Raw genomic sequence first — 26,142 nt, 5'->3', positions numbered from 1 at the left:
ACGCCTGCATTGCATGCACCGCAAACGTATTCACGACGGGAATCGCACAGACGCGCCATACGCAGCAGCCTCCGGAGTTAGTGCCATCTTCCTGCTCGACAGGAAGATGGCACCAAGTAACATGAAATGCTCACGAACCGCCATGTTCTGAACACATGCGCACCTATGGCAGCTTCGCTAGCACGTACCTTCTGCAGCCCACGATGGGTGCGAAATTTGGGAGAACCAAGATACAAATACAAATACCTTTATTTCAACATCAGGGATGTTAGGGGTGCACCCAAAAAGCCTATGACTGGCTTGGCTAAACCGGCAGCAACAGAACACGGACAGAACAATAAAAAGAGACTACAGTGCATAGGTAAACATTATATTCAATAAAAATTAGTGAACATCCTCTTTCGATAAAGAACAAATGAAGGCAGCAGAATTAACACGAAAAGCTCAGGAACACTAAAGAATGCAAAAGGAATAACAAGAAAAGAAAAAGGGAGAAAGGAGGCGCAAAATTGCAGTAAGAACAGAAAGTAAGAAGAAAACCGTATCCTGAGGTCCTCGGTGCTCATCGCGCCGATTAAGAAGAGTTGGAATTATATGTCGGGGCATTTGACGACCGTAGTTAGTACGAAAGGATGGCACATACCAGACGTTGTTGTTACCTGTTGGGTAGTAGTTAGCTTTGGGCCGTAAGTTAGCTGTGTGATCATAGAATGCGTCATGATTTTTCCGTTTTCTTTCATATCGTTTACTTAGCAATAAATTCTATAGGTCATTAATTGGTGTTACTTTTAATGATGCGAAAAGAGGTTGAGTGTGAGCACTAAAGGGGGCATTCGCAATGATGCGAATGACCTTTTTCTGTATTTTCTGTAAGATGGCAGATCGTTCCGTCTGCGCTGTGTTCCCGCGCATCTAGTGCCTGGAAATTGCGTAATCCCATGTTTGGAAATTCTGTTTCAGCAACAGGCAGCACAAAGCATTAGCTCTTCTCTGCCCCCGCTCTTCATTGCGCCAGCGTGGTCAGGGCGAGTCTTTTCGTCCACAGAGTGATATTTTCTTTCACGTTTATATTGTCACGTGGTGGTGACGTTGAAGAACACAGTAGCAATACTGTGAAAGACAAAACTAACTTTTATTGGGCGAACCTGTGCCCACAAACACAGGCTACACTTATAGCTCAACGATAGCGGCGAACACGGTCGGCGATCGTCGAAAATCTGACCAGCGGGTCAAGCGCGTCGGCTTTTATACATCAGTCGTCGAACGTTCCAGAGTAATCACTGGGACCCGCGTGCCTTCAACAGAGTTCTACATTATTCGCGTCGCGCACACATGCGATCAGATTACACAAGGTTCGGTCAGAGACAACGGATAGAAGCATCGATAACATTTTAGAAACTTCCGATACATGCCGGCGCGTCCTGCGCTGTGCGATAACATTTGTTAGGCGGTGAAACGTGTCGCCCGATAAAGACAAACAAGAAGACGTGTCAATATGTGCGCACGTGACAAAAAGATTGGTATTATAATTAGTAATTGAAGGTTTACTGCAAGTTACGCGGCAGATAAAACTACGAAACTTAATTCCCGAATGATGTTGCTATCTCTATGAATGCTTTGCATGTCGGGTGGAGTAGCGAGTTCTTGTTTTGCGTGCACGTGTGACGTTTCCAAGGAGCACAATACCTGGCTAATAGCTGCCTGACGCAGAAGATATGCTCAGGGTAATCAAGAGCCTCTACGATTATTGTGCCACTTCAACCGTTCAGGTAAAATGTGGCGCCGTAAATATACGGTTGAAGTTAGTCGACGCAACCGGGACTAGTTATCTCACAATACACTATTCGTTTTCATCTCCATTTGTGAGTAAGCTTACAATGAATCCTGCCCCTAAAATGTCACCCTACCAAAGCATATAAAAGAAATACTTAAAGCCCATTATTGCCGCCTTTGTTGTAATCATGCAGCCGCCTTTCCACATTCCCCTTGCAACCACCATGCATCCTGCAGCCGCTACCCATTCTTGTTCGCTAGCTATCGTGCGTTAAATTTTTTATTTGCTGATTCAATGATTTTATTGGCAACTCGTTCACTGAAAGTCTTTGTATGTAAAACATGTTAAGAATTTATGATTGACATATTACGACGACTGTTCTATATACCAAATTGAACACCCTCCTTGCTTAAGCAATGCCACCTTTCTAGATTTATAATAACAAGCCAACAAAGACTCCCACCAAAGACAACATAGGGGAAATTACTTGTGCCTAATAAATGAATAAAGGAAGGATGAAATAATCGAAATGAAAGTGGATGAAAAAAACGACTTGCCGCAGGTGAGAAACGATCCCACAACCTTCGCATTTCGCAAGCGATGCTTTATGTTTGTTGGATTCTTATGACTAATAAAGAAAATCGGGTCCCTTGGTTGACCCCCTTTTCATCACCTTTCTAGATTGTCGCAGAAGGTGCGTTAATTCTGCATGCTCTTCCACTATCCTTCGATCCCGCTGTAGTTTCAGCAGACAGTAACTCGACCTCACTGCAAATCGTGGCGGAATTGAGGGATGCCTATTATCAAACTTGTCTAAGGGATGCTGCCAAACGCATAATTATCAAGCAACATTCTCAATCCAGCAGTTGTATCATTTGCAGCTATTTGAATAGGTATATTATGCAGTTTCTGAAATAAATATTCACTGATCTTCAGGTGCGCGAGAAGCAGCAAATTATTGAAAAATGTAAAGTGCAGTGTCGTAATATTAGGAATTGAATATCTTCGGTGAAACAGGCTCAATAAGAACATGCGAGTCTAAAAACACTACGTGATGTCTCGTCTTGAGTGAAGTTTATTAACTTCCAAAGTTTTTAACTCTGCTGCACTGACACACTTGTTGTGGCGGTCAATTCAATAGAACCCTTTTTTTCCACCACGTCTTGCTGCTATTTGAATAGGTATATTATGCAGTTGCTGAAATAAATATTCACTGATCTTCAGGTGCGCGAGAAGCAGCAAATTATTGAAAAATGTAAAGTGCAGCGTCGTAATATTAGGAATTGAATATCTTCGGTGAAACAGGCTCAATAAGAACATGCGAGTCTAAAAACACTACGTGATGTCTCGTCTTGAGTGAAGTTTATTACCTTCCAAAGTTTTCAACTCTACTGCACTGACACACTTGTTGTGGCGGTCAATTCAATAGAACCCTTTTTTTCCACCACGTCTTGCTGCTATTTGAATAGGTATATTATGCAGTTGCTGAAATAAATATTCACTGATCTTCAGGTGCGCGAGAAACAGCAAATTATTGAAAAATGTAAAGTGCAGTGTCGTAATATTAGGAATTGAATATCTTCGGTGAAACAGGCTCAATAAGAACATGCGAGTCTAAAAACACTACGTGATGTCTCGTCTTGAGTGAAGTTTATTAACTTCCAAAGTTTTCAACTCTGCTGCACTGACACACTTGTTGTGGCGGTCAATTCAATAGAACCCTTTTTTCCCCCACGTCTTGCTGCTATTTGAATAGGTATATTATGCAGTTGCTGAAATAAATATTCACTGATCTTCAGGTGCGCGAGAAGCAGCAAATTATTGAAAAATGTAAAGTGCAGCGTCGTAATATTAGGAATTGAATATCTTCGGTGAAACAGGCTCAATAAGAACATGCGAGTCTAAAAACACTACGTGATGTCTCGTCTTGAGTGAAGTTTATTACCTTCCAAAGTTTTCAACTCTACTGCACTGACACACTTGTTGTGGCGGTCAATTCAATAGAACCCTTTTTTTCCACCACGTCTTGCTGCTATTTGAATAGGTATATTATGCAGTTGCTGAAATAAATATTCACTGATCTTCAGGTGCGCGAGAAACAGCAAATTATTGAAAAATGTAAAGTGCAGTGTCGTAATATTAGGAATTAAATATCTTCGGTGAAACAGGCTCAATAAGAACATGCGAGTCTAAAAACACTACGTGATGTCTCGCCTTGAGTGAAGCTTATTACCTTCCAAAGTTTTCAACTCTACTGCACTGACACACTTGTTGTGGCGGTCAATTCAATAGAACCCTTTTTTTCCACCACGTCTTCGCGCTCATCCTTGATCTTTTTAAGCGCCCATAGTCCGGCAGAAGCGATCCCCACCGCAGCCACAATAAGTGCCAGAACCAAAGGCATTGCAGATGTGGATGTGCCATCATTGCTGTCTTCGGCGCTGTGTCCGCCTGTAGATTCTCCATTGCCTTTGTCAGCTTTCGTGTATCTCGGGGGCTCCTTTCTCGGTGCCTTTGATGTGTACTTTTGGTCGTCGTCAGAGTCTTGAATCGTGGATGTAAACGCCACATCATCATTTTCGGCTGTGTTTCCGCCTGTCGATGTACTTTTTTCAGCTGCTGCTGTTCTTGTAGGCACGCTGACTGTAGCCTCTGATGTGTACTTTTCCTCGTCGAAGTAGTCGAAGTCTGCTACATCTGAAAGCTCTGAAGTCACGTTAAGGGAGTTCGTCGTTCTAGCCGCAAACTTAACCTGCCACCTTGTACATTTTTCTGTAACTTCTGCCCAGTCCCGTGAAAGTGATATGGTAACTTCGTTAAGCTCGAACGCTTCACCAGGTTCTAAGGTTCCCTTAACCAAATCGGTTGAATCAATCTTCCCTTGTGACTCGAAGTTTTCCTCGAGACTTGCGGACGTCTTACTCACACGGATATCGATTGATGACGCTGTTAGAGAGAACACATGAAACGAAACAAATGTTAGAGCAAAACCTGAGCGAATGATTTCTCATGCGAGGTATATCTCGCATTGGTAACAAAACACGCCAGCACGTATTCGATACTACACTGCGCCTGTCCTCATCTTACAGATAGAATACTTTTAAACAGCTTATATTTTGTGCCCTCATTTCAGTATCCATTTTTTCTCGTTATGTTATATCTGTATCACCATACAAAGTACATACATTCGGGCTTAGATATCACCGCTATTTTCGATTCGTGGATACATTTTTAATTCTGCCCCGCAACAAAGGTGGCGTGACGAAAAGTCACGGATAGGGTTGATCTCAATTTGCCTGGATTACACGTTTGATTTAACAGTCAGAGTATTGCACTTCTACTCAACGCGCGCCGAATTCGTTCCAGGTGACCAGTTCTCCGGGAAATAATTCCAGAACCATGCTTCACACTCTCACTTCGTTCTTCGGCGTACTTACGTGGTAAAGTACTACGCTGCGCTTTCAGAGCTAATCTGATACCAACCTTTTCCAGAGTTCAGGTGTGCACCCGCCCAATTCCAGCTCATCTCAACGAGAAGAGTGCCATTGTTTCCTGGTCTCGCAAAACAGACTTGAAATTTCCAAGGTTTCAATGGCGGGTACATGCTTTCGGTGATATTGTGGTCAACATAGAATGATCCTCCATCGACAACCCTGTACCAAGTGCCGTTAATTGTCTCTTCTTCTGGCCGCTGGGCTTCGTACTCGAAGGTGCCGTTGTAGGAAGGGAAGCACTTTTTGGGATACGAATTGGACAGTTCGCAACACTCTTTGGGATACTCATCGGACACATTGCAGGGCCCTATAGGTGATTCTGCAAATAAAGATATTGTTGTGAGGGTTTCAGACATAACAAAGAAACAAAACACGGCTTTGTCCTTGCTGTCAAGAAAGCTCCTTGTGAACACTATCAGTGTACTGCGTGTTATTTACAGTAGCTGATTTCATGGGAAGAGTAAACGTAAACAGGTGCATATAAGGAGATTTTAACACCGCTAAGGAAACGAGTTGGTGAAAAGACATTCTACTGGATGGCTCAGTCAGTTCTCGCGCACGGACTTGAGAGGTGTTTAAGGAACATGCCATTCAAAAGCGATTTATTATTTTGTCACTTCCATACCACTGATTAATTGGTATGAATATTGTTTTTCAAAGAACGCTAAAATATAAAATGCTGAAGCTCGAACCAGTAAATTTGGTGGGGAACTTATATATAAAAGATAAATAGTGACACATATGGGTAATGCTCATATGCTACCAAATTTCATGCCAAATGCGATGCCATCTTATTGCTTTGTTTGGCTTAATCCAAAGGCATCCAGTTTTCCGTCAATGATTAGTTAATGTGTGTAGAATGAGATGCCATCTTATTCCTTTGTTTGGCTTAATCCAAGTGGCATCCAGTTTTCCGTCAATGATTAGTTAATGTGTTTCGTGATATGAGCGAGCTTTTACTCTGCCGGAATCCGGATGTTGGAAGGGCCCCAACACGAACGGAGGACGTGCAAGCTCAGGGTCGGTTGTTCTCTCCGTTTTTCAACGTTGCGTTGCGCGTGAACTGACTACTCGCGTTGCTGCAACCACTACAGTTCTAGCGGTGGCGTGTTTTCTTAAATAACACTTAGGGTCAAGACAAACCAAAGAAATATGCACCCACGTGCACATTCACGCGACCTAACACACGACACGCACACACACAAGAAAGAAATTCCATATGACGGCTATGAAAACGTGAATTCGCCTTGTTGCAAACAAAGCACATAATTTATAGGTTCCAAAAAACTGGCGATTACGCAGAGTCCCTGAAAAGTTTCGGACACGGAGTGCAACTCGCAAAGCCAAGACCATAAGTCCAAATAGAGTTGGCCGAGGTGAACGGCAAGTGCCCATCGTCTGTACGTATTGTCGTATATTTATATGCTCAGCTTGTGACTTATAAGAAATAGGCATAACGCGCCAGTTGAAATAGGTAATTCCAAAAATCGTGAACGTGTTTAGTAATCGCGTCGCCCCATATGCCAGAACCGTTGCGCGGCTAACCGGTAATTATTATTGTTTTGTTATGGTTCCGGTTCAGCTCGGGTGCTGGCACGTTGAGATATATCGGTGTAGGATCACCGTTCAGTTCCCACCAAAATTCCGTTTAGGATATGATTTCCTGCTTGCGCCCAGTTCAGCGGTGACGATGGCATGAATATAAAAAAAAAAATAACCTGATCACTCGTTTTTTTAGCGATACGACAAACGCATTCGAGTAATGGCTTAACTCCAAACATAGCACACCGAGCGTGCCAAAAACTTGGAAAAGCGAAAATTGACAAGCGTCCAATAGTTTCTAGATCACGGTGACGACTTCAGTTATTTGGCGATTGCGAATTTCACCTACTTCAGGGCTAGATGGTATTATCTTGGTCGATGCAAGCATCCCTCTTGCTTCCTTTCACCAACAGAGGCTTGCAACGGCACGTACAGAGACCGACGTGCAGAAATGATTTTTCGTAAAACTATCGGCAACATTCGTAAAATCATGAATAGTTCAAATTCTTAAACATTTCGAAAATTCTGGGTTGGCAGGTATGATTACCGCTTGATTTTTGTTAACGAAAGGCAGCACTCATGTCTCGCTGCCCTCTCACTTCTTTTCTGCACCGCGTTAATGTTTGTCAGCGCGGCCGGCCCGCTAATGCTTCGATGAAGGAAAACAATTATGAATTTTTGTTGCGTTGTGACAACGACGATCACGGCAGCAAGGATCACCGAAAAATGTATTTAACTGTTCTATTTTAATTACTACGGACCTACGGGCCACTTCGTTTACCTTTGTAAGGCAGTCCATGATAAGCACATTTATGCAATTTGTGAAGCGTTGGAATGCATCGCTGAAAAGGCGGGCAAATGTAACAAAGCTAGGTTCACCTCCAGCAAGCAGCACTACTCATCCCTTACTGAAACTGTGCAGAAAAGAAAGAAGAAAGAAAAAGAAAAAACTTATCAGATGCGAATAACCTCGGAACTTCGTTGACGAGTCTCCCAATACCGCGAACGTGGAAGCAGGTGCGGTGCACAGGTAGGCACGGGTGGTCATTGGGACCTACATCTGTGTCTTGTGCCACCCAGAGGCGCCTCTTAGTAAAAAACGTAAGGGTAGGTATTTTTAAAGTAGGCGTCTTGCGAAGTTAGAAACAGGAAGCGCACGCTTATCCGACCCTAGCCAGAAGGTCCTAGGCCCGATCCCGGCTCGGGTCCTCATTAATAATAGATCAAGCTTACGATGCCATCGCTTCCGATCTGCATTACTCTGTTGGGGGAACCTTCATGCCTGTCAGAAATATCGTGGCGGTGTTGACGTCTAATTCATTTAAAAGACTCGTCAAGTATCGCATTACCATTGGGTTAGGATTACCTCATAGATGCCGCAGACACATTGGTGGGAAATTAGGAAGTGTTGAAGATTTAAAGAAGTCCCTGATACAAACTTCGTCAAAACTGTGGCTTTGAAAGCCAATGAGCGATATTTCTCCTTCAGTTTGCTACACACAAAATAAAACAGTTGTACCATACATACCTATAGCAATAAATCATTCTATGTTTTTGTAGCACGACAAGCTGTGTGAAAAACCTGGCATGCATAATGTGCAATTGCATGTCGCTGCTCGTGCCTGGCCTAGACAATAGCCGTCTTCTTGTGTCACCACTGATGGAGGTTGTGTAGTCAGCTGTTATCTTTTTACCTTAAATTACGGTCATTCACAAATTACACCCTATATAGCTTTGCGTCTTTGCGGTAGATAACCGTGCAACAGTGCATAGTTATTTCGGGCTCTGGGAACGGATGACAGGGGCCTCGCGATTATGCGGGCGGAGTTTGTTTTCAATATTTGAAGTGGCCCGGCTATAGGGTAATGTACCCTTTAAATGCACTTGAATCAAGCAGACCCAATACTCGCAGCATTTTAAGCAGTAGTACCTTTGTGAATGAACTATCAGTTGCAGACAACATAAAATAATCTGACGGGACTTTACATGTGGGTTGTCGGTTTGCTTCCCGTCGGTATGTCACCTCATTCACTACGTGACACAGGGTTTGTTTTAGTTTTATGCCAAGCAAAAGGTTTTCGTGCTCATGGAGGAGGCTGCAACAAAAAGCAGGCATCCTGTTTCTACATTCAGTACGAGTGTTTCATGAAAACGTCTGAGTGATCGTACTCACCGGTAGTATTCTGCTTCATAATGAGGGGCATATTGGAGCTTGCAGAACATGCCCTCCTGCAGGATACGTTAACGTTGTGACCGCTCACGTATGCCTTCAAGATGTACCTTCCACTTCCAGTAAACTTAGTGTAGTAAATAGAGTACTTCCCGTCATCTGCGTACACGTCTGGGTCTGCAAAATTGGCATCATCATCATCATAGTCATCATCATAATCATCATCATAATCATCCTATTTTATGTCCACTGCAGGACAAGACCTCTCACTGTGATCTCCAATTAGCCCTGTCTTGCACAACCGATTCCAACAAGCGCCAGCGGCTGCAAAATTTGCGCCAGCAACTCTTTATTACTGAAGCTTCAGCCACAACAGAACAATAACATCGTTAAACAATCTCTGCTTCACTTCGTTTTCTGTAGCGCCATGCTCGGGAGTGTGCTGAGTAATCAATTTTCACTGTATTGATAAATTTTAAAGCGTAAGCTTTCTTTCGTGAGCACGCCAGCCGCATCATGCGAAATGTGTAACGCCTTGTGTCTGCACAAAAATGCGTCGTAATTAGCAAAGTTCAGCCATTTATTCCTTATGAAAGCGTAAATGTAGATGATTGGTAGCTTTCTAAGGCTACAAGAAACAATTTCAAGCTAAAAAATAAAAACAATATTCATAGAGGTACGTAGGGCTCACTAGAAAATGCATGAGGCAACTTATAGTAGGGATGGGCCAACTGAACTTCGAGGGTGGGTCAACTTGAAGTTTGAATTTGAGTCAACTTGAGACTTGAAGGTGGGCCCACTAAAATTTTGGAGTGACCAACATCAAATTTGGTTGTGGACAAACAAATTTGGGGGTGGGGCAAAATGAAATTTCAACATGGGCCAACTTAAACTTGGGGTGGACTAACTTGAAATTTTATTCGGGGGAGCGGTTTCAATTTGCATATTTTTTGGGTAAGCCAATTTGGAATTTGGGGACGAGCCAACTTTAAACTTGGGGATGGGCCTACTTAAGATTTGGTGTTGCCCAAAATGCCAAGTGAACGCTGCTGAGCGTCCTTTGATTACTGAACACCTCGCGGGCAAGCGAGCGCGTTGCCACGCTTGGCGCGTTTTCATTGGGCCTTACCAAGACGCAGTCAAAGCGCCGGAGAGAGGTAGTGCGGACAAGGAACACGAACATAACACAAGCTTGCGAAAGCTGCCATCGCGGCGATGCACTCTTCTCTCACGCGACGCCTCTCGCGCTGCTGCGACAGATGGTGTTCGACCCCGAGACTCTGGAGCACCTTCTCTGTGCTGTTAAGAACGGCCTGCTGAGTTGCAAGTTTTGCCAGCCAGTTGCGACCGCGGCGTCAAAATGTTTCCTGGAACGCCACCGCAAACCTCTAGCCACGGCGTCACTAAGTCGACTGTGTAGGAAGAACAATACGCGCGTCCTCGACTCTCAGTCGCTGGAGCCAAGATGCGTTCGACGAAGCAGGCTTTGTGCATGAACACGGCACCGCCTACCCTGTCTGCCGCGAGCGGGGGAGTCCCTGAGGGAACGTAGTTCGAGGTCCTTTCCCACGCGCCGTTCAAGACGCAAGACAATGGGCCACTGGCGGCGCGCTGCCGAGGTCAGCTCGGGGAATAAAAGGCGCCTTTCCTGAAGTAAGCCCCGATTTCTACGAAGTCCGTCTGACGTCGGTTGAGGACCGTGAACCTCGCGCAAAGAAGTGTGTGTGTGAGTGTGTGTGTGTGTAATCCCTCGCGCAGAGAGGCGACTTGTTTACGATGACTGGTCGAACGTTTCCCTCACACTTTGCGATCGAGGGAGGAACGAGTGTTTATAAACCACTGTTGTGCGGCTGCTGAGGACATTCTCTCGCAGTCATAATAGATGAACTGCAACGTCCTTCTGTAGATATTGTAAATAAACACATATTCCTCGTTCGCGACGAGAAGCAGTCCTTCCCTTCATCAACGTCCTCAGCGTGGATAAGTTCGACGACGGCATGGGCCAGCTACCATCTAATTCATGCCCGACTCCAATCTTGACAACTGGTTACGAACGGTGGAATTGAGCCCCCAATCCTTACAACTGGCTGACAGCGGTGGGATGGAGTTTGCGACGTGGTATTGTGTCTGCGGCGAGTGCTTGATTCTTGCTTTGACACTGTAGGCTTCGTTTTGTGGTTCTGTTTAGAACAGTAGGGAAGCTAGATTCTTGAGTGTTAGCTAGGTTGTGCTTTCCTAGCTAGATTTAGCGAGCAGGACCAAGGCAGTAAAGCAGCAATTATGGAGTTAAGGACACTGCTGAGAGAAGAATTGTTGATTGTTGGTGAGGAACTTGGCCTAGACGTACGCAAGGAAATGCTAAAACCGGAATTACTCGAGCTAATGTCCGAAAAGGCCAGTGAGGAAGAAATTGAAATGGGATTGGAACTTCTAAAAAAGTGAGAGAAACGGGAAAGAGAAAGAGAAGAACGGGACAGCGAACAACCGGACAGAGAGAGAGCAACGCGATACCGATCACGAATTAAGAAAAATGCAACTTGAACTTGAAAGCAAACGTTTGGAGTTGTCTCAAGGAAGTGAAGGGGCTCGGGACGATCAAGTGAGGTAGAATCATACCGCATGGACAAGCTATTAAAGCCATTTGAGGTCGGGACCGACATGGGCTTGTTCTTAAGCAATTTTGAATGGACTTGTGAGAAGATGAACTTCGGTCCGAGTACATGGCCACAGCGGTTGCTGTCTATGTTGCCGTGTGAGGCGGCGGAAGCAATCGCCAGACTCAGTGCACAAGATGCATATGATTACGCCAAAGTTAAGGCTAGTTTCGTGAAGAAATACCGCCTTTCAGCCGAAGCTTTAGGGCAAAGGTTTAGGAGTACAGCCAAGAAAGATAGCGAAGGGTCTCCGGAGATTGCATATTGCTTAAAGGCAAACCTAGTGGAGTGGCTGAAAAGCGTGGAAGCGTACGAGAGCAGAGACAGGATCATTGAATGCATGTGTCTAGAGCACATTTACAAAAGCATCCCAGCATCTGTGAAGCTGTGGGTGCAAGACATAGGGAATGTAAACACTGTGGGAAGGGCGGCTGAATTAGCCCAAGAGTACGCAACGGGTAGAAAGTTGAACGCCGAGGAAGGAAAATGGGACGGTCGAAATGAACCGCGGAAACCATTTCCGTTCAAAAAGGGTTGGCACACTAGACGATCGGAACCTGTAGACGTGGAGGAAAAGTCCGCAGAAAAGAGCCAAGAGAATCGTAACGGCGGAACTGTACAAAAAGAGCAGAAAAAAAAATTCGAATTTTTTAGACCGATCCGCTGCTGTAAGTGCCACAAACTGGTACATATCGCTTTGAACTGCGGAAGCCTAGCATAGTTTTTTCCTACGTAGATGAAAAAGACGAGAATATGGAACTTTTAAGCTCATATCTTCCCGACCTGCAAGTTATTGCAAACCATGCAGGGTGCTAAGAGACAGTGCCGCCACGATGGACATTGTCCATCCGCGATATGTGACGGCAGATGACATTACTGGAGAAGTAGCATGGATCAAACAGGTTGTAGAAGAACACAGCGTGTGTCTGCTCATGGCCAAAGTCAATATCAGTGGACCATTCGGGGAGCTAGTGACCGAGGCTGCAGTTTTCAAATTTTTGTCACTGCAGTACCCTTACATTTTTTCGAATCGTTCTAATCGGTTACTGTGTGAAAACGGGCTTAAACTGGGAGAGGGCATAGTACAGGCATTGACGCGAGGCCAAGCTCGTAAAATCGCGTCGCTTAAGGATTAAAATGCACACGCTGTTCCAGCGGAAGCAGCAAAAGAGATAATTTCAATAACCGAATCCAAGCTAGGTTCGTGGGATGAAAAAACAGTTGAGGAAAGCCTGCCAGATGACCAGCTCAATGAGAGCGTGCCAGGGTGTCAAAGTTCACCCCTGCAGGAAGAGCGCGCTGATGCACTCGCAAGCGAGACATCACCAGCCTCAAAGAACTTTGATCAGCTCTTACGTGCGGACAAAGTCACTGGCAGCAGAGCAAAATAATGATGACAGCTTAGCTAAATTACATCACACAGCAAAAGAACGCATTGCTAGGCGCAACGTCACGATACATGAGAGGGGAGGATTGTTGTATCGGCACTACAGAGATCGAAAGGGTAGGATTTTAGATCAGTTAGTCGTACCTACTAAGTACAGGGAGGACCTTTTGAGTCTCTGTCATGGAAATGGGTGATCTGGCCACCTAGGCATAAACAAATCAAAGGAATGACTGCTTATGGAATACCACTGGCCTGGCTGTTTCAAAGATATAGAAAACTTTGTAAGATCATGCGACGCCAGCCAGCGTTCGGGTAAACCAGGAGAGACATGGAAAGCTCCACTAAAGGTAGTGCCCTTAATAACAGAACCTTTCAGACGACTTGTGATAGACACGGTAGGGCCTCTGCCAAAAACAAAATCGGGCTACAGGTACTTGTTTACCATGCTGTGCCCGGCTACAAAGTTTCCAGAAGCAATCACTCCGAAAGAGCTCAGCTCCACGGAAGTAGTAGACGTGCTTTTGACAGTATTTGCACGAGTTGGGTTTCCAGCCGAAATTCAGGCGGATCAAGGGTCAGTATTCACCAGCGTACTGACTTCCACATTCTTCCAAAAGTGCGGGGTAAAGTTGATGCACAGTTCCGTCTATTACCCTCAGTCAAACAGTGTAGAGCACAGTAGAGCATTCAGTGCTTAAGCGAGTTTTGCGTGCGCTCTGTTACGAGCACAAAGAGGACTGGGAGAACCGTCTGCCGGCAACTTTGTTTGCTTTGCGAACGGTTCCGCATGAGGCTACAGGGTTCTCGCCAGCAGACCTAGTGTATGGGAGTGTACACTCCGTTCTCCAGTGGGAATGTTAAGAGAGATGTGGGAGGAAAGAGGAGAGAGTCCAATAGTGGTTGAATACGCGCTAAATCTGCTGGAACGGCTAAGCGTAACCAAAGAGCTAGTCGAAAAGGACATGTTAGTGGCACAAAAGAACGCCAAATTCTATTACGACAAGAATGCGAGGCTTCGTACTTTTAACGCCGGAGACCAGGTAATGATCCTCAAACCTTCAAGAAAGAACAAGCATGAAGTTCACTGGGACGGGCCCGTTAAAGTGTTGCACAAACTTTCAGATACTGACTATGCTCTGAAAATGCCCGGTCGCAGGAAGCAGGTGAGAATATATCACTACATTTTGATGAAGCCGTATGTAGAACTGAGCGGAGTCGTTAACTATACCATCAAAGAGCAGAATGGCACTAGTACAAAGTTTAAGGAGTATAAGGCTACCTCCACTCTGAAATCGGCCTAGAAGAAGTAGTAAAACATTCTGTAAGCGTGCACGCTCTAAGACCCGAGCAGCTAGACGAGCTAAAAGGGGTGTTAGGGGACTATCTCGACAGGTTCAGCGATCGGCCGGGTTGAACCGAACTAATAACGCATGAAATACAGCTGACATCAACCGAACCCGTAAGATCAAAGCCTTACAGGGTGTCTCCAAGACAGAGAGATTATGGAGGCAGAGATACAGCGCATTCTTGAGTTGGGAGTTATTGAGTTCGCTGAGAGTGACTACACGTCACCGCTAATACTTGTAGAAAACCCTAGCAAGGACCCTCGTCGGTCTGTTGACTACAGGAAGTTGAATGCCATCACTAGGGATCAGCTGTACCCGATACCCAAAATTGACGAACGAATTGAAAGAGTTAGCGCTGCTAAATACATGTGAACAATAGATCTCGTGCGGGGGTACCTGCAAGTTCCCTTTTCAGAAAGTACCAACCGCTATACCGCATTCATCTCACCTGCAGGCACTTTTCGCCCTCTTGCACTCAGCTTCGGGCTGAACAACGCGCCGTTTAGCTTCTCTCAGTTAATGGATATTGTCCTAAAAGATTTGCAGGAGTTCGCCTTGCCATATCTAGATGATGTAGCAATCTTTTGGACGGCTGGGAACAACACGTATCGCACCTCAAACAGGTGTTCTCACGGTTGAGGGAAGCCGGCTTAACAATGAAAGCAGAAAAGTTTAGATTTGGTTGTTCACAGGTTACTTATCTGGGCCATGTTGCCGGCCAGGGCACGAGACGGCCGGCTGAGCTGAAAATAGCTAAGGTTGGACAATTTTCTCAGCCGCGCACGGAAACAGACTTTCGTTCATTTTTGGGACTTGTGGGGTACTATCAATGGTAGATTCCTAATTACTCGCAAATGGCAAGTCCATTAACGGACGCCCTCCGAAAAGAACCACCGAGTAGCGTACACTGGGATAAGGACAAAGAGAACGTTTTCCAAAGTTTAAAAATGCTATTGGTTTCTCGTCCTGTGGTTCGCGCGCCAGACTACACCAAGGAATTCATAGTTCAATGCGACGCAAGCGACAGAGGTATTTGCGTGGTACTTAGTCAAGTCGGCGACGATAACGAGGAACATCCTATCCTCTATGGCAGCCGTAAACTAAATGTAAGAGAGGAAGCCTACAGCGCTTCAGAGAAGGAATGCGCTTGTTTAGTTTTCGACGCCCAGAGGTTGTAGTGTTACTTGTACGGAGCGAAGTTCATGTTCGAGACCGACCACTGTCCTCTGACGTGGCTCAATCAAACGTCACACAAAAATGGCCGCTTGCTCCGATGAAGCCTCACTCTCCAAGAGTACAACTTCTCCGTTAGATACAAGGGAAAGTTGCATAGCAATGCGGATGGTTTGAGCAGGCTAATTTGAATTCGGCGTTTAAGGGTCCCGCCTAAATTTTAGGGTTATCATTGTTAATTTTGTTAAGCCAAGAAGATCCCCTCTCATTTAGCAGCATTCCCTCCATGATTGCTGAATTTGTCAGCACGAAATTGCTTCAAAAATTGGCATAGCAAAATGCAGCATTTTTTGTTTCTGCTCTTATGTTTTCTTTGAAGCCTAGCGGGTCTAAAGTGAGATCCAAAGTACGTCATCTCGGCGCAAAGCCGTGTTGTGGGGTTCGTTCTGCAGATGCCTGTCCTTGTTGGATTTTTCGAGCATCACCCCCTGGCCACCAGCCGTTCCCTTCCTGCCCAGCGGTTGTCAGCAATGGACACTAGAGATTTTCCGGGCCATGCAGGCGCTGTTAAGAACGGCCTGCTGAGTTGCAAGTTTTGCCAGCCAGTTGCGACAGCGGCATCAAAACTTTTCCTGGAACGCCACCGCTAACCTCTAGCCACGGCGTCACTAATACGCGCGTCCTCAATACAATACAAACAATACGCGCGTCCTCGACTCTCCGTCGCTGGAGCCAAGATGCTTTCGACGAAGCAGGCTTTGTGCCTGAGCACGACACTGCCTATCCGGTCTGCCGCGAGCGGGGGAGTCTCCGAGGGAACGTAGTTCGAGGTCCCTTCCCACGCGCCGTTCAAGACGCAAGACAATGGGCCACTGGCGGCACGCTGCAGAGGTCAGCTCGATGAATAAAAGGCGCCTTTCCTGAAGTAAGCCCAGAGTTCTACGAAGTCCGTCTGACGTCGGTTGAGGACCGTAAACCTCGCGCAAGAAAGTGTGTGTGAGTGTGTGTGTGTGTGTGTGTGTGTAATCCCTCGCGCAGAGAGGCGACTTGTTTACGATGACTGGTCGAACGTTTCCCTCACCTTGGGATCGAGGGAGGACCGAGTGTTTATAAACCGCTGTGGTGCGGCTGCTGAGTACTTTCTCTCGCAGTCATGCTAGACTGATGAACTGCAACGTCCTTATGTAGATACTGTAAATAAACCCATATTCCTCGCTCTCAATGAGAAGCAGTCCTTCCCTTCATCAACGTCCTCAGCGTGGATAAGTTGGACGACGGCATGGGCCAGCTACCATCTATATCATGCCCGACTCCAATCTTGAGAACTGGTTACGAACGGTGGGATTGAGCCCCTAATCCTGACAGTGCCTGTCTATCCTTGGCGCAGGAACGCTCCATATTGATCAACCGTTTGTGACGCCATGGCCTTCGAGGGGCCACAGAGACTGACCTACTGTTCCTGGTGTGTCCCCAGCTCCCTGCGCTGCGATGCCTGGTGGATGTAAATTCCACTTGAATGGACACCCTGTAAGCGCCCACTAAACAGCTGGCAACATTACTGAGGACTGCCACCTGTCGAGCATAGTGGAGCCTGCTAGGCCACATCATCCCTATTTCTCTATCATCTTTCACTTCCCACTCCCTCTCCCCTGACGACGCTTCGCCGTGCTCCCTCACGGGTTGCAGAATCAAGCGTCATTCTTTTCTTTATGGGATCACTGTCTATCGGGTGCGATCGGAGATGATTGTTCGGCGCGTTCGTTCGGTTACCGGCGCGCGCGATTGGCCTATTCCGTGCCAACGTCGCCAGCCGCATGGTGCAGCCACGTTTTTGGTGACGTCAAAATGACGACACGCTCCTGTCAGTCATCCTCCCATCGAGCATTTCGTCTGCTAGGAGCCGAACCCGGAGGGAGTTGGGAAGTTTGGAGCGAACATCGCTCGTTACGAGACCGGCTTCGCATGGCACGTCTGGGGAATTGGATTGGATCCAAACGGTGGGTTGGGCAGTTGATTAGCCCGTTCGAATCCAATCCATAGTTTAATTCAAGAAAAATGGCGCTTGCGTTGTGAACTTCGGTGTTTGCACTGGCATTCCTCAAGGACGAAGGGGAGCGGGTGGCATTGCGAAACGGGTTTAAGAAATGGCAGAAAGCGAATTCCGGCGTCACTTTCGTTTCTCGAAATAAATAATGCGTTGGTTGTACGGCGAAGTCGACCCCATCATCGGTGCGAGCGAGCAACTGGAATGTTATGGCTGCCTCTTGAAAACTGCGCCACTGCTCCCGTCGTTTCTTTTTTCTGTTTGTTCTCGCTGTGCGCGACACCACCTAGGGAAAACGCAGAGAAACTAATGATAAATTGTAGTATTCACACTTACTACTATTTGAAAACGATTTTGAGCTTCAGAAGACAAAATTTAGATGAAGATTACATTAATTGGAAGACGAGAAACATTTCGTTTTCTAGTATTCTGTCTGCAAGCAAACGACAAACGAGGGAAGTAAACTCCCGGGGAGTTCACCGCTTGCCGATTGGCTGCACTCTCCGCCCCGTTCTCAGAAATTTTGCATACTGCCACTTGGTGACGTTGCAGCGACCGAATAGAACGCGTATCGAACAAAGACATCTGATCGCGCCCCTGGTGTTAGCTTTCGACCGCTCTGCAGCTCCGTCGAGGCGCGCTTGAGCTCGGCATTCCGGCTCATTTGATACAATTGCATTGAAGGGGTCGGATGCGGCGAGAAAATTTGGCAATTGTCTACTAAAGCCAAAGCACTCTTTGCCACTGGAAAAACGATCGGTAGACGCGCACAAACTAGGTAAGGGATTTAAGCAGCACTAAGTAAAAACGAAGCCACAGCCGAGCCAAACAATGCTTACGCTTTATTAGACAATTCTCAGAATTTCTGTAGTTCTTTTTTTTTCTTGTTCCTTTGAGCAGATTCAAGGATTCCACACAAATCGTGGTAGTGCGAAAGCAAAACTAATGAAAGGGACGGTGTAAAACAATTGAAGTGCTGCTAATTAGGTTTAAGAATTGAAAACCGACTAGCGCGCCGCGTAGATCACGCGGTGCCAGACACGTGTGGAAAATTATTACTATCTGTGCGACTGTAATTTCAAAGCCGCTAAATGTTTTAAAGTCCGTACGCCGTTCCTCTCGAGGGAGATGCCCTTCAAGCAAGAAATTCAAGGTAACACGTCCAAAGTTACCTGCGTTTGACCCGCATTCGGCAAATTCAATAATGAAGGCACGCCACCTCGTAAACAGCTTAACATAGAACGCGGAATACCGCTACTGACTGTGCGCCATGCTGCAAAAAGAGGAAAAACGAAAAAGTGGAGGACGCTTAAGCTTCGCCTTCAAGAGTCGAACGCGATAGCATTCAAAGATCCCCGACTGCTTCTCACGCTTCCCGGCAAATGCAGCTTATGTAACCAAAACGTTTACCGGGAAACGCTGGCGGCAAACTCTATGCACGAAGGCGAGCTTTCTGGTTCTGTTATTGATGGTATATTGAAGGAACCGAGTGGGCCACGCCTCTCCTGCTTTTGGACAGACCTCGAACTGTTGCACTATCGTGTTAAAAGAAGTTTGAGTTTCCACGTAAAAATATTAGCTTTTCTCGTATAATGAAATTGCAGTCTGACGCTATTATGTCTGTAGGGAGTGTATAAGTCTTACTTTACAATATTTTTCTGGTGCACTTTACTTTGAGAAATCCAATTAGTTAAGTAGCTCATTTGTGCTACACGTGGGCCCTGCTTGGTTGGGTGTGCGTGATTCGGAATGATTTTTCCAGAAACGACGGCCACGCTTGACGTCGGACGCGAGACGCCGAGGACCGCGCTTTCTGTGACGCGGGGCCCTTAACGCTGTGGCGTTAAAAATATATCGCAGTTTCGCCATGAGGGCAAAACAACCATTGCAATAGCAATATGCTTGAATATCGCACGAAGTGTTCGTAGCTACAGTGGCAGTATAAATTGCAATAAACAGATATTGACCAAGGAAAAACGAGCTGTCGTGCTAGGTGTCCTCGGTTTTAGCCTTGCTAACGGGAAATTTCGTTTATGTTTAATTACTGAAGCCAGCGTCTTTCTTAGTGACACCTTTGCGTATAGAGCATGTTTTCAACCTCTTTTCTTGGCCGATCCCGAAGGAAGTCTAGGGCCACGCCGATCAAACTACATAATTTTAATATTTGAGCTTTGCTATTCCTTCGCGCTTGTATTATTTAAATCTGTGAATATTTAAGATTTATAACAAACTAAACCGAGCTCTGCGATAACAAGATCGAGGAAAATTCTCCGCACCTTGGCCATTGTCACGAGGTCTTAGAGTAGTGGTTTCTCCAAGCCAGTCAGTTATCTTGCCAGTAACACTTGCATTCAAGACGACCTTCTTCCCTTTAGTGACGTCGACAATGACGACTGACCGGTAGGGTTCTCTAAAGAACACATTTATCATTCGGGCCCTGGTTATGATGGTTTCCGTAGTGTTGTCAGAAAGTTGTGAGAACACCCTCACGCTGGCCTGGACATCATCGGTACTGTTTCTCTTTAGGTGAAGCATCCAAGTGCCCGTCTTGAAGAATAGACATGTACAGTACATCAATCAATCAGTAGAAAATGACAAAACACACACAAACACACCGAGAGACAGAGAGAGAGAGAGAGATTATTACAGCTGAAAATGGCATTGATCACCGATGGCTGCAGCCTGCTTCTTGTGCATAAGCCTTTCCGTTCATCATAGTTCATATTCTTGAATACATTTGATGCAAATAGAATCGTGTTAACGTGCAACAATTAGGAGGAAGGAATGCCTCCCTTTTTATCAAACCTTCAGAAAACGCGCAGATCCTCAGGAAACTTGTATGTTGCCCTGTGTCAACAAAGTGGTCAGGCCCCCCTTACGAAAAGCCGAGCCTCACAAAGATCATTGGTGTCTCGCTCGGGTTTTCCTCAGAAATCCAATATAAAAAGCTACTGTATTGCTAGGAAGTGCTTTTCAAAGCAATGCCCGGTAAATGATGTGAGAAATGTTCCTGATGAATTTTGGGCTTATTGATTCAAAACTTAACAGTTAAATGCGATTTCTCCAAAACCGTGCTTTAGATGATAAAGCATTCTCTCCGTACGTTAGAAAATGCTCAGCCTGAAATTTAGCTAAATTCTTCTATTTGTTTGTTATGTAGTGAAGCAAAAAAATCGTGCCATAAATAGAAACGTTCCTTGCAAAATTATCACTATATTGGAATGTCAAGGTTAAAAATATCTTTTGGAAGCGAATTGAAAAATGAAGCTTATTTAAAAAATCATTTTCTGAACAAATTTTGAGCTCTGAACGCAATAATCGCATCAGCTATTTCCCGAATGTCCCTCGATCAAAGCACAAATATCGATTGATAAAGACACCTACAATTAAACACTTCTCAATATTTTGGGCGAACCTAGTATGTAAGTACGCATAATGAGGAATAATTTAATTAGGCACCTGCGAATTGCTAAAGTTATTGCTTACGACGAACTCGAAAAAATTGGAAAAGTCTGTGAGGCCCTGTGTTGCTACTTTGCTCTAGTGACTGGCCACCATCCCTAATACGTATTGAGGTTATCGTGCGATGTAAAGATTGTGACTCGCAATGATAGGAGGAAACATAACTTGATACCCGAATAAAGAGTTACATTTGCGTAACATTCGCGTAGAAGTGCGTGAATCATACAGGGAAAACTGATCATAAGGAATGCTCTCGGAAGTTCACCTTACCTTTACGGGCCCCGGTAGGGCTATCCTCGTTGTGTCACCGTAGAGAACACCCTTACAAACAGCGCATTTCTGTCCACTAGGGCCCGTAAGCTCTACTTTCAGTGATCGTTTGGTTGAACCATCAAGTCTGATGGAGATGATTGTGTTCTTTCCCAAACCGGCATCAATAGTGAAATTCTGCTGCATCCCCATGCTGAAGTTGCTTTCAATTTGCAAAACCTGCATGAGGACAAGGACGCTGCGGTAATTCTGACACTTTACTTCCCAGCGCACTAAGCATTCACAATTCATGTTGGGCTTATTTAAAAAAAAGGGAAACATGTATACTAGGCCGCGAAAAGAGGTAGAAAACGCAAATTAGAGAAGCAAAACACCTCCCGTCATTGTGCAAGGCGTCGTACTCCACCCAAGGTGCATATTGAAGAAACCAGACGTTTTCCGCCAACGTTACCAAAGCACAGCTCATCAAGCTTCTTATGAGGATTTTCTAATAATAATAAGGCTGCTTCACTTTTCATAGTCATAGCATACCATTATGCACGTATCGATGCGGTTGATGAATAGTTTTTGGTAAACAGCAATGAAGCAAGATTGCGATCACATTTTGAAGAGCAATACAGCCGCTTCGTCCTAGACACTGAAAAACTCATGTGTGCTGGCGTTTTCAGTGCATACGCGATTTTTATACTGCTCAGAAAAAAAATATTCAATGATAGAATAAATTTAAGCAAGCACTTATTCTATCACTGACTAAATGAAACATATAGTAGCATAATCAAACTTTTCGTAAAGCTGTTAGATTCAAAACTTGCGCTGGACCTTATTGGTTTAAAGCGTAAAACTGACAGCGTTAAATATACTCTCATGTTGTAGTTGCAGTGAAGAACGAGATACTGGCGCAGGATGAGTCACGTAGGCTGACCCTTCATTGGTTGAACATGTGCCCAGAACAACAAGTACCGCCCAATTGCATTGATAGCAGGGAGCACATTCGTCGGTTATCGAGGATTGATATTCGAGTCAAACACGTCAGCTACATATAGTTGACTCATCGTACATTCTAGTGTAAGCACTGCTGCTCGCGAAGGATATATAATGCACACCTCCATTTTCATTGCGCTTGCTATCTAATTGTAAACAAGGTTCTCATGCTATACAATCAGCTACAAAATTGCGACAATTGAAACGGTGTTTGGTGTCGATCGAGAACACTCAAACAGCGGTTAGTCGGGGAAAAGCAGCATCCCAAAATATAACCAATCTACACGTATTAATGCACCACTTCTAAAAAAGCATCATCCCGATGCCGAAAACTGAGCATGAAAGAGAAAACGTACGCGTAATGAAGGAAACTACTTAAGTGGGAACAATTACGAGTCAGGATCAAAGACGAATAGTTCAGTAACCTACAGATTGCAGATGGCATTGTCTTGTTCAGAAGCGACGAAGATGAATTCTAAAGATTGACTGAATACCTTAGCCCAGAAAGTGCTAGTGTTGAATATGGGGTGTGTGTCACGTACCAATATGCTGTAGAGAATGGCAATGTACAATGAGATGGCAAGAAAAGAAGAATTCATGGTTGGTTGTAAGCCTCTAGAATCTTTGAAAGTGTGCAAATATATAGGAAAATCACAGAGGACCCTGATCTTCAGAAGAAAATTTCGAGGATAAAAATGGCTTGGAGTGCATAAGGCAGGCATTACCCAATCAACTGGTAGCTTACTGGTATACTGGAAAAGAAACCTAAAATAATTGCTATGTAGAGGTTCTAGCATGTGGATCGGAAACTTCAAGGTTAACAAAGAAGCTCGAAAACAAGTTAAGGACCGTGCAGGGAGCGATTGTAAGAAAAATGTTAGGCAAAACGTTAAGAGACAGACAGATGGCGGTCGCGATACAAGAGCAAGCAGAGGTGGCCGATATTCTGGGTGACATTAAGAGAAAGAAATAAAGCAGCGCAGGCCTTGTAGTGCGTAAGGCCGATAACCGGCGGTCTATTAGAGCCACTGAATGTGTGCCAAGGGAAGGAAAGCGCAGTCGAGGACGGCAGAGAATTAGGTGCTCTGAAGAAGTGAGAAAATTTGCAGGCACAACTTGAATCAACTAGTGCAAGACGGGCAATCGGAGATAGCTGGGAGAGACCTTCGTACAGCACAGGACATAAGATAGGCTGATGGCGATTATAATGACGATGATTACCTACAAAATGAGTGAAATTCGCCCATATTTTGACGGAGGAACGTGCTATTGATGGTTAGATCAAACCTACGACTTGCAGGACAGAAGCACATTGCTCTATTAGACTAAGATCCTACGTGTGCTTCTGTCGTGCCAAAACAGCATTTTGAAACGTTTGGCGTCTGTGTCACGCGCCGATTTATTACGTCACGTAGCGTACAGAAAACTCGTTTGGACGCTTTGTTGACTGCAGCACGTTTGGGATCAACTCCTATTTTTTAGATTCCACTGCCTTCGAGATAAACCCACATTTTTTGTCAGATTGTTACATAGTTTCGTACTAAAATAACGAGAGGGAACTCTGGCGCTGCAATTGTTCAACTATCATGAGAATGATGTGAATTACAGGCTGCGTATTGGTATTCTGTTGATTGGCGAACTAGTCAACCCGTATTTTTTGGCAGTTTTGGTTTGGCTGTAAGTGCAGTTGCTATAACCCGCAGTGGGACAGTGCATTGCAAAGCTCTCTGCCTTTGTTTTGTTGCTCGAAGTGACGATGGCGCGCTGCGGTTGTGGTTGGGCCGATGTTTGTTTCGCGACGCGGTGCCGAAACCCTGACAAGAAAGCGACGGCATCGTAAACGTTGAGGGAACGTGCTTTCATTGTTCTGGCCTTGGTTTGATAAGTGTGTTAGTTTGGAGCCATAGTGTTACCTGCTTTGTGAAACTTCAGAAGAACAAAAAGAAGGTGCTACTGTTACAAGCACGATACTACGTACGTGTTCTGTGCTTAGAACCTTTAAAGCACTTAGAAAACGTTGTCTGCTGTCGTTTAAAGCACTTAGAAAACAGCTGTTGTCCGCTGTCGCAAAACGGGTAGGCGCAAAGCCACGCCACAAGAGCTGCTGGCGCGCGCTTCAGATAAAGCGGTACGCCAACATGAAATGTAACGAGGCGTACTTGTAGGAGGCCACAAGCATCCCAACTAGCACTGCTGCAGATGTGCTTTTCGAAAGTGTGCCTTTCGAAAGAGCGAGAGAGTTCGCAATTGCCTATCTTCTGCGAGAAAAGTCTCGCGTTGGCAGCGAGCAGGCGTCGTAGCAGACGACACTTCTAACATTTTTGTCAAAGGCGCAACACTTTCGCACTACAAAATTTTTAGTACCATAAATATTTGACGAGTATTTTACATAAGCACATGCACGGTTGTTACTGTTGTTGTATAAATAAATTATTATTCATTGGCGCTAAATGGGGAACAGAACTGTAGAACAATGCATACCCTGGTGTGCCCTGATGTTAAATCGTGCTTCGATCTCTAAGTCATACAAACAGTAGGCAATGTATTGTGCACTATATCCAATACTGCAGAAAAAAAATTAGATTTTACACGAAAATATTTTAACACAGCTTCGTTTACTGCACCACATGCAAACCCCACTAGTCTGAAAATCGAAGTCAATCCGAAGCCAGTACCTCCAATCATTCCCCTGTATGCTGAGGCAACGCTCAGGAGAGCCCCCGTAGACACTAGTGTCACATTTCCCTCTAGGATATATATATTTAAGAACTACATAGATGATGATGCCGTCAGAGTGAGTGAAATCTGCCTATGTTACATCGCAAAATTTCCACAATGAACGTTTTCGCCTGCGAGGAGTAACGGTGTGGCAAGCGGAACCACAGGGTATTTTAATTAATGAAATGCTTTTAGCTCCCGTTGTCGACGACATTCAAGTGACTTTGAGCCAAAAGGTAGAGGCATTATCCTGGTACTCAGACGAGAACAGCCGAGCATCGTTGAGAGAGCAAAACGAGATCATTCGGGCAACCAGTCAAAAACTTGAGAAATTCCGTCTCTGGCCCCCAACCCTTTGTACGAAGATCGCATTACATATCTTAGTTACTGTCCGAACAAGTTACAAGAAATATTGCTTCCGAGTTCGTCCTAATGTTTCTTCACAATATCACTCAAGATGTAACTTCTAAGACGCTGAAATTAAATTGGTCCTTTTCAACAACGACATTCAAAAGGCAGATACAGGGCACCATACAATTGATTTTCATCTTTTGGGGCTGAGATAGGGTTGCCTTTGCTCTTTTAAACGCTAGTGGTCCGTGACTTTCCCGGTGCGCCATTTGCGCCGGCTCGAAAGATGGCGCCACTCTGCGTGAACTCTGAGCGGTCCCATCTCCTCTCCACCTCTCCCACGTGACCAGCTTGCCAAACTTCACACGCTTACACTTTTTTCCACTTTAACAATCCTAATGCTACATATCAAAATATAAACAGAGAGATAACGAAAAAAAATGAAGAGGTAGCGAGAGTGAACCCTACAGTACACACAGTGCAGGCGCTGTCAAAAAGTACAGTTGGTCTTTTGTGGCCTTGTGAATCGAATTATGCTTAGACCAAGCTCCGATGATATTGTTCTCCGATAGTTGTCTGCCTTCGAACCGGGCCATAGTGTTGAGTGTGGAAGTAGCAGAGAAGGTACTCCATACTGTCTCATGATCCACCGAAAATTGCATGCGCGCTGCTGGACATTTCTAGAAAAGTAGGTATGCGACGCCCAGCCATATCCAACATATCAAAATCGTTTTGCGATGGCAGATTCCAGGAGTGGAGAGCGGATAATTATGGAG

The 26,142-nt window shown here is 45.1% G+C and overlaps 1 protein-coding gene across 2 annotated transcripts in view; it reads right to left on the bottom strand.

Annotated features, from left to right (window-relative positions):
* Nucleotides 1-2,682: 2,682 nt before the first annotated feature.
* LOC129383417 (calcium-activated chloride channel regulator 4-like) overlaps nt 2,683-26,142 on the bottom strand; it is a 104,949-nt gene continuing 81,489 nt past the window's right edge. For both annotated transcript variants that reach the window (XM_072289675.1, XM_055067981.2), the window contains 5 exons: nt 21,317-21,535; nt 19,861-20,131; nt 8,984-9,157; nt 5,258-5,587; nt 2,683-4,720 (listed from right to left, as the gene is read on the bottom strand). In XM_072289675.1, coding sequence (XP_072145776.1) covers nt 4,026-4,720; nt 5,258-5,587; nt 8,984-9,157; nt 19,861-20,131; nt 21,317-21,535 — 1,689 coding nt within the window. In that variant the 3' untranslated portion in view covers nt 2,683-4,025. The remainder of the gene's footprint in view (nt 4,721-5,257; nt 5,588-8,983; nt 9,158-19,860; nt 20,132-21,316; nt 21,536-26,142) is intronic.

Source organism: Dermacentor andersoni, chromosome 8, assembly GCF_023375885.2.
Source record: "Dermacentor andersoni chromosome 8, qqDerAnde1_hic_scaffold, whole genome shotgun sequence".
Classification (NCBI taxonomy): domain Eukaryota; kingdom Metazoa; phylum Arthropoda; class Arachnida; order Ixodida; family Ixodidae; genus Dermacentor; species Dermacentor andersoni.
This window is presented reverse-complemented; position numbering and strand designations above follow the sequence as displayed.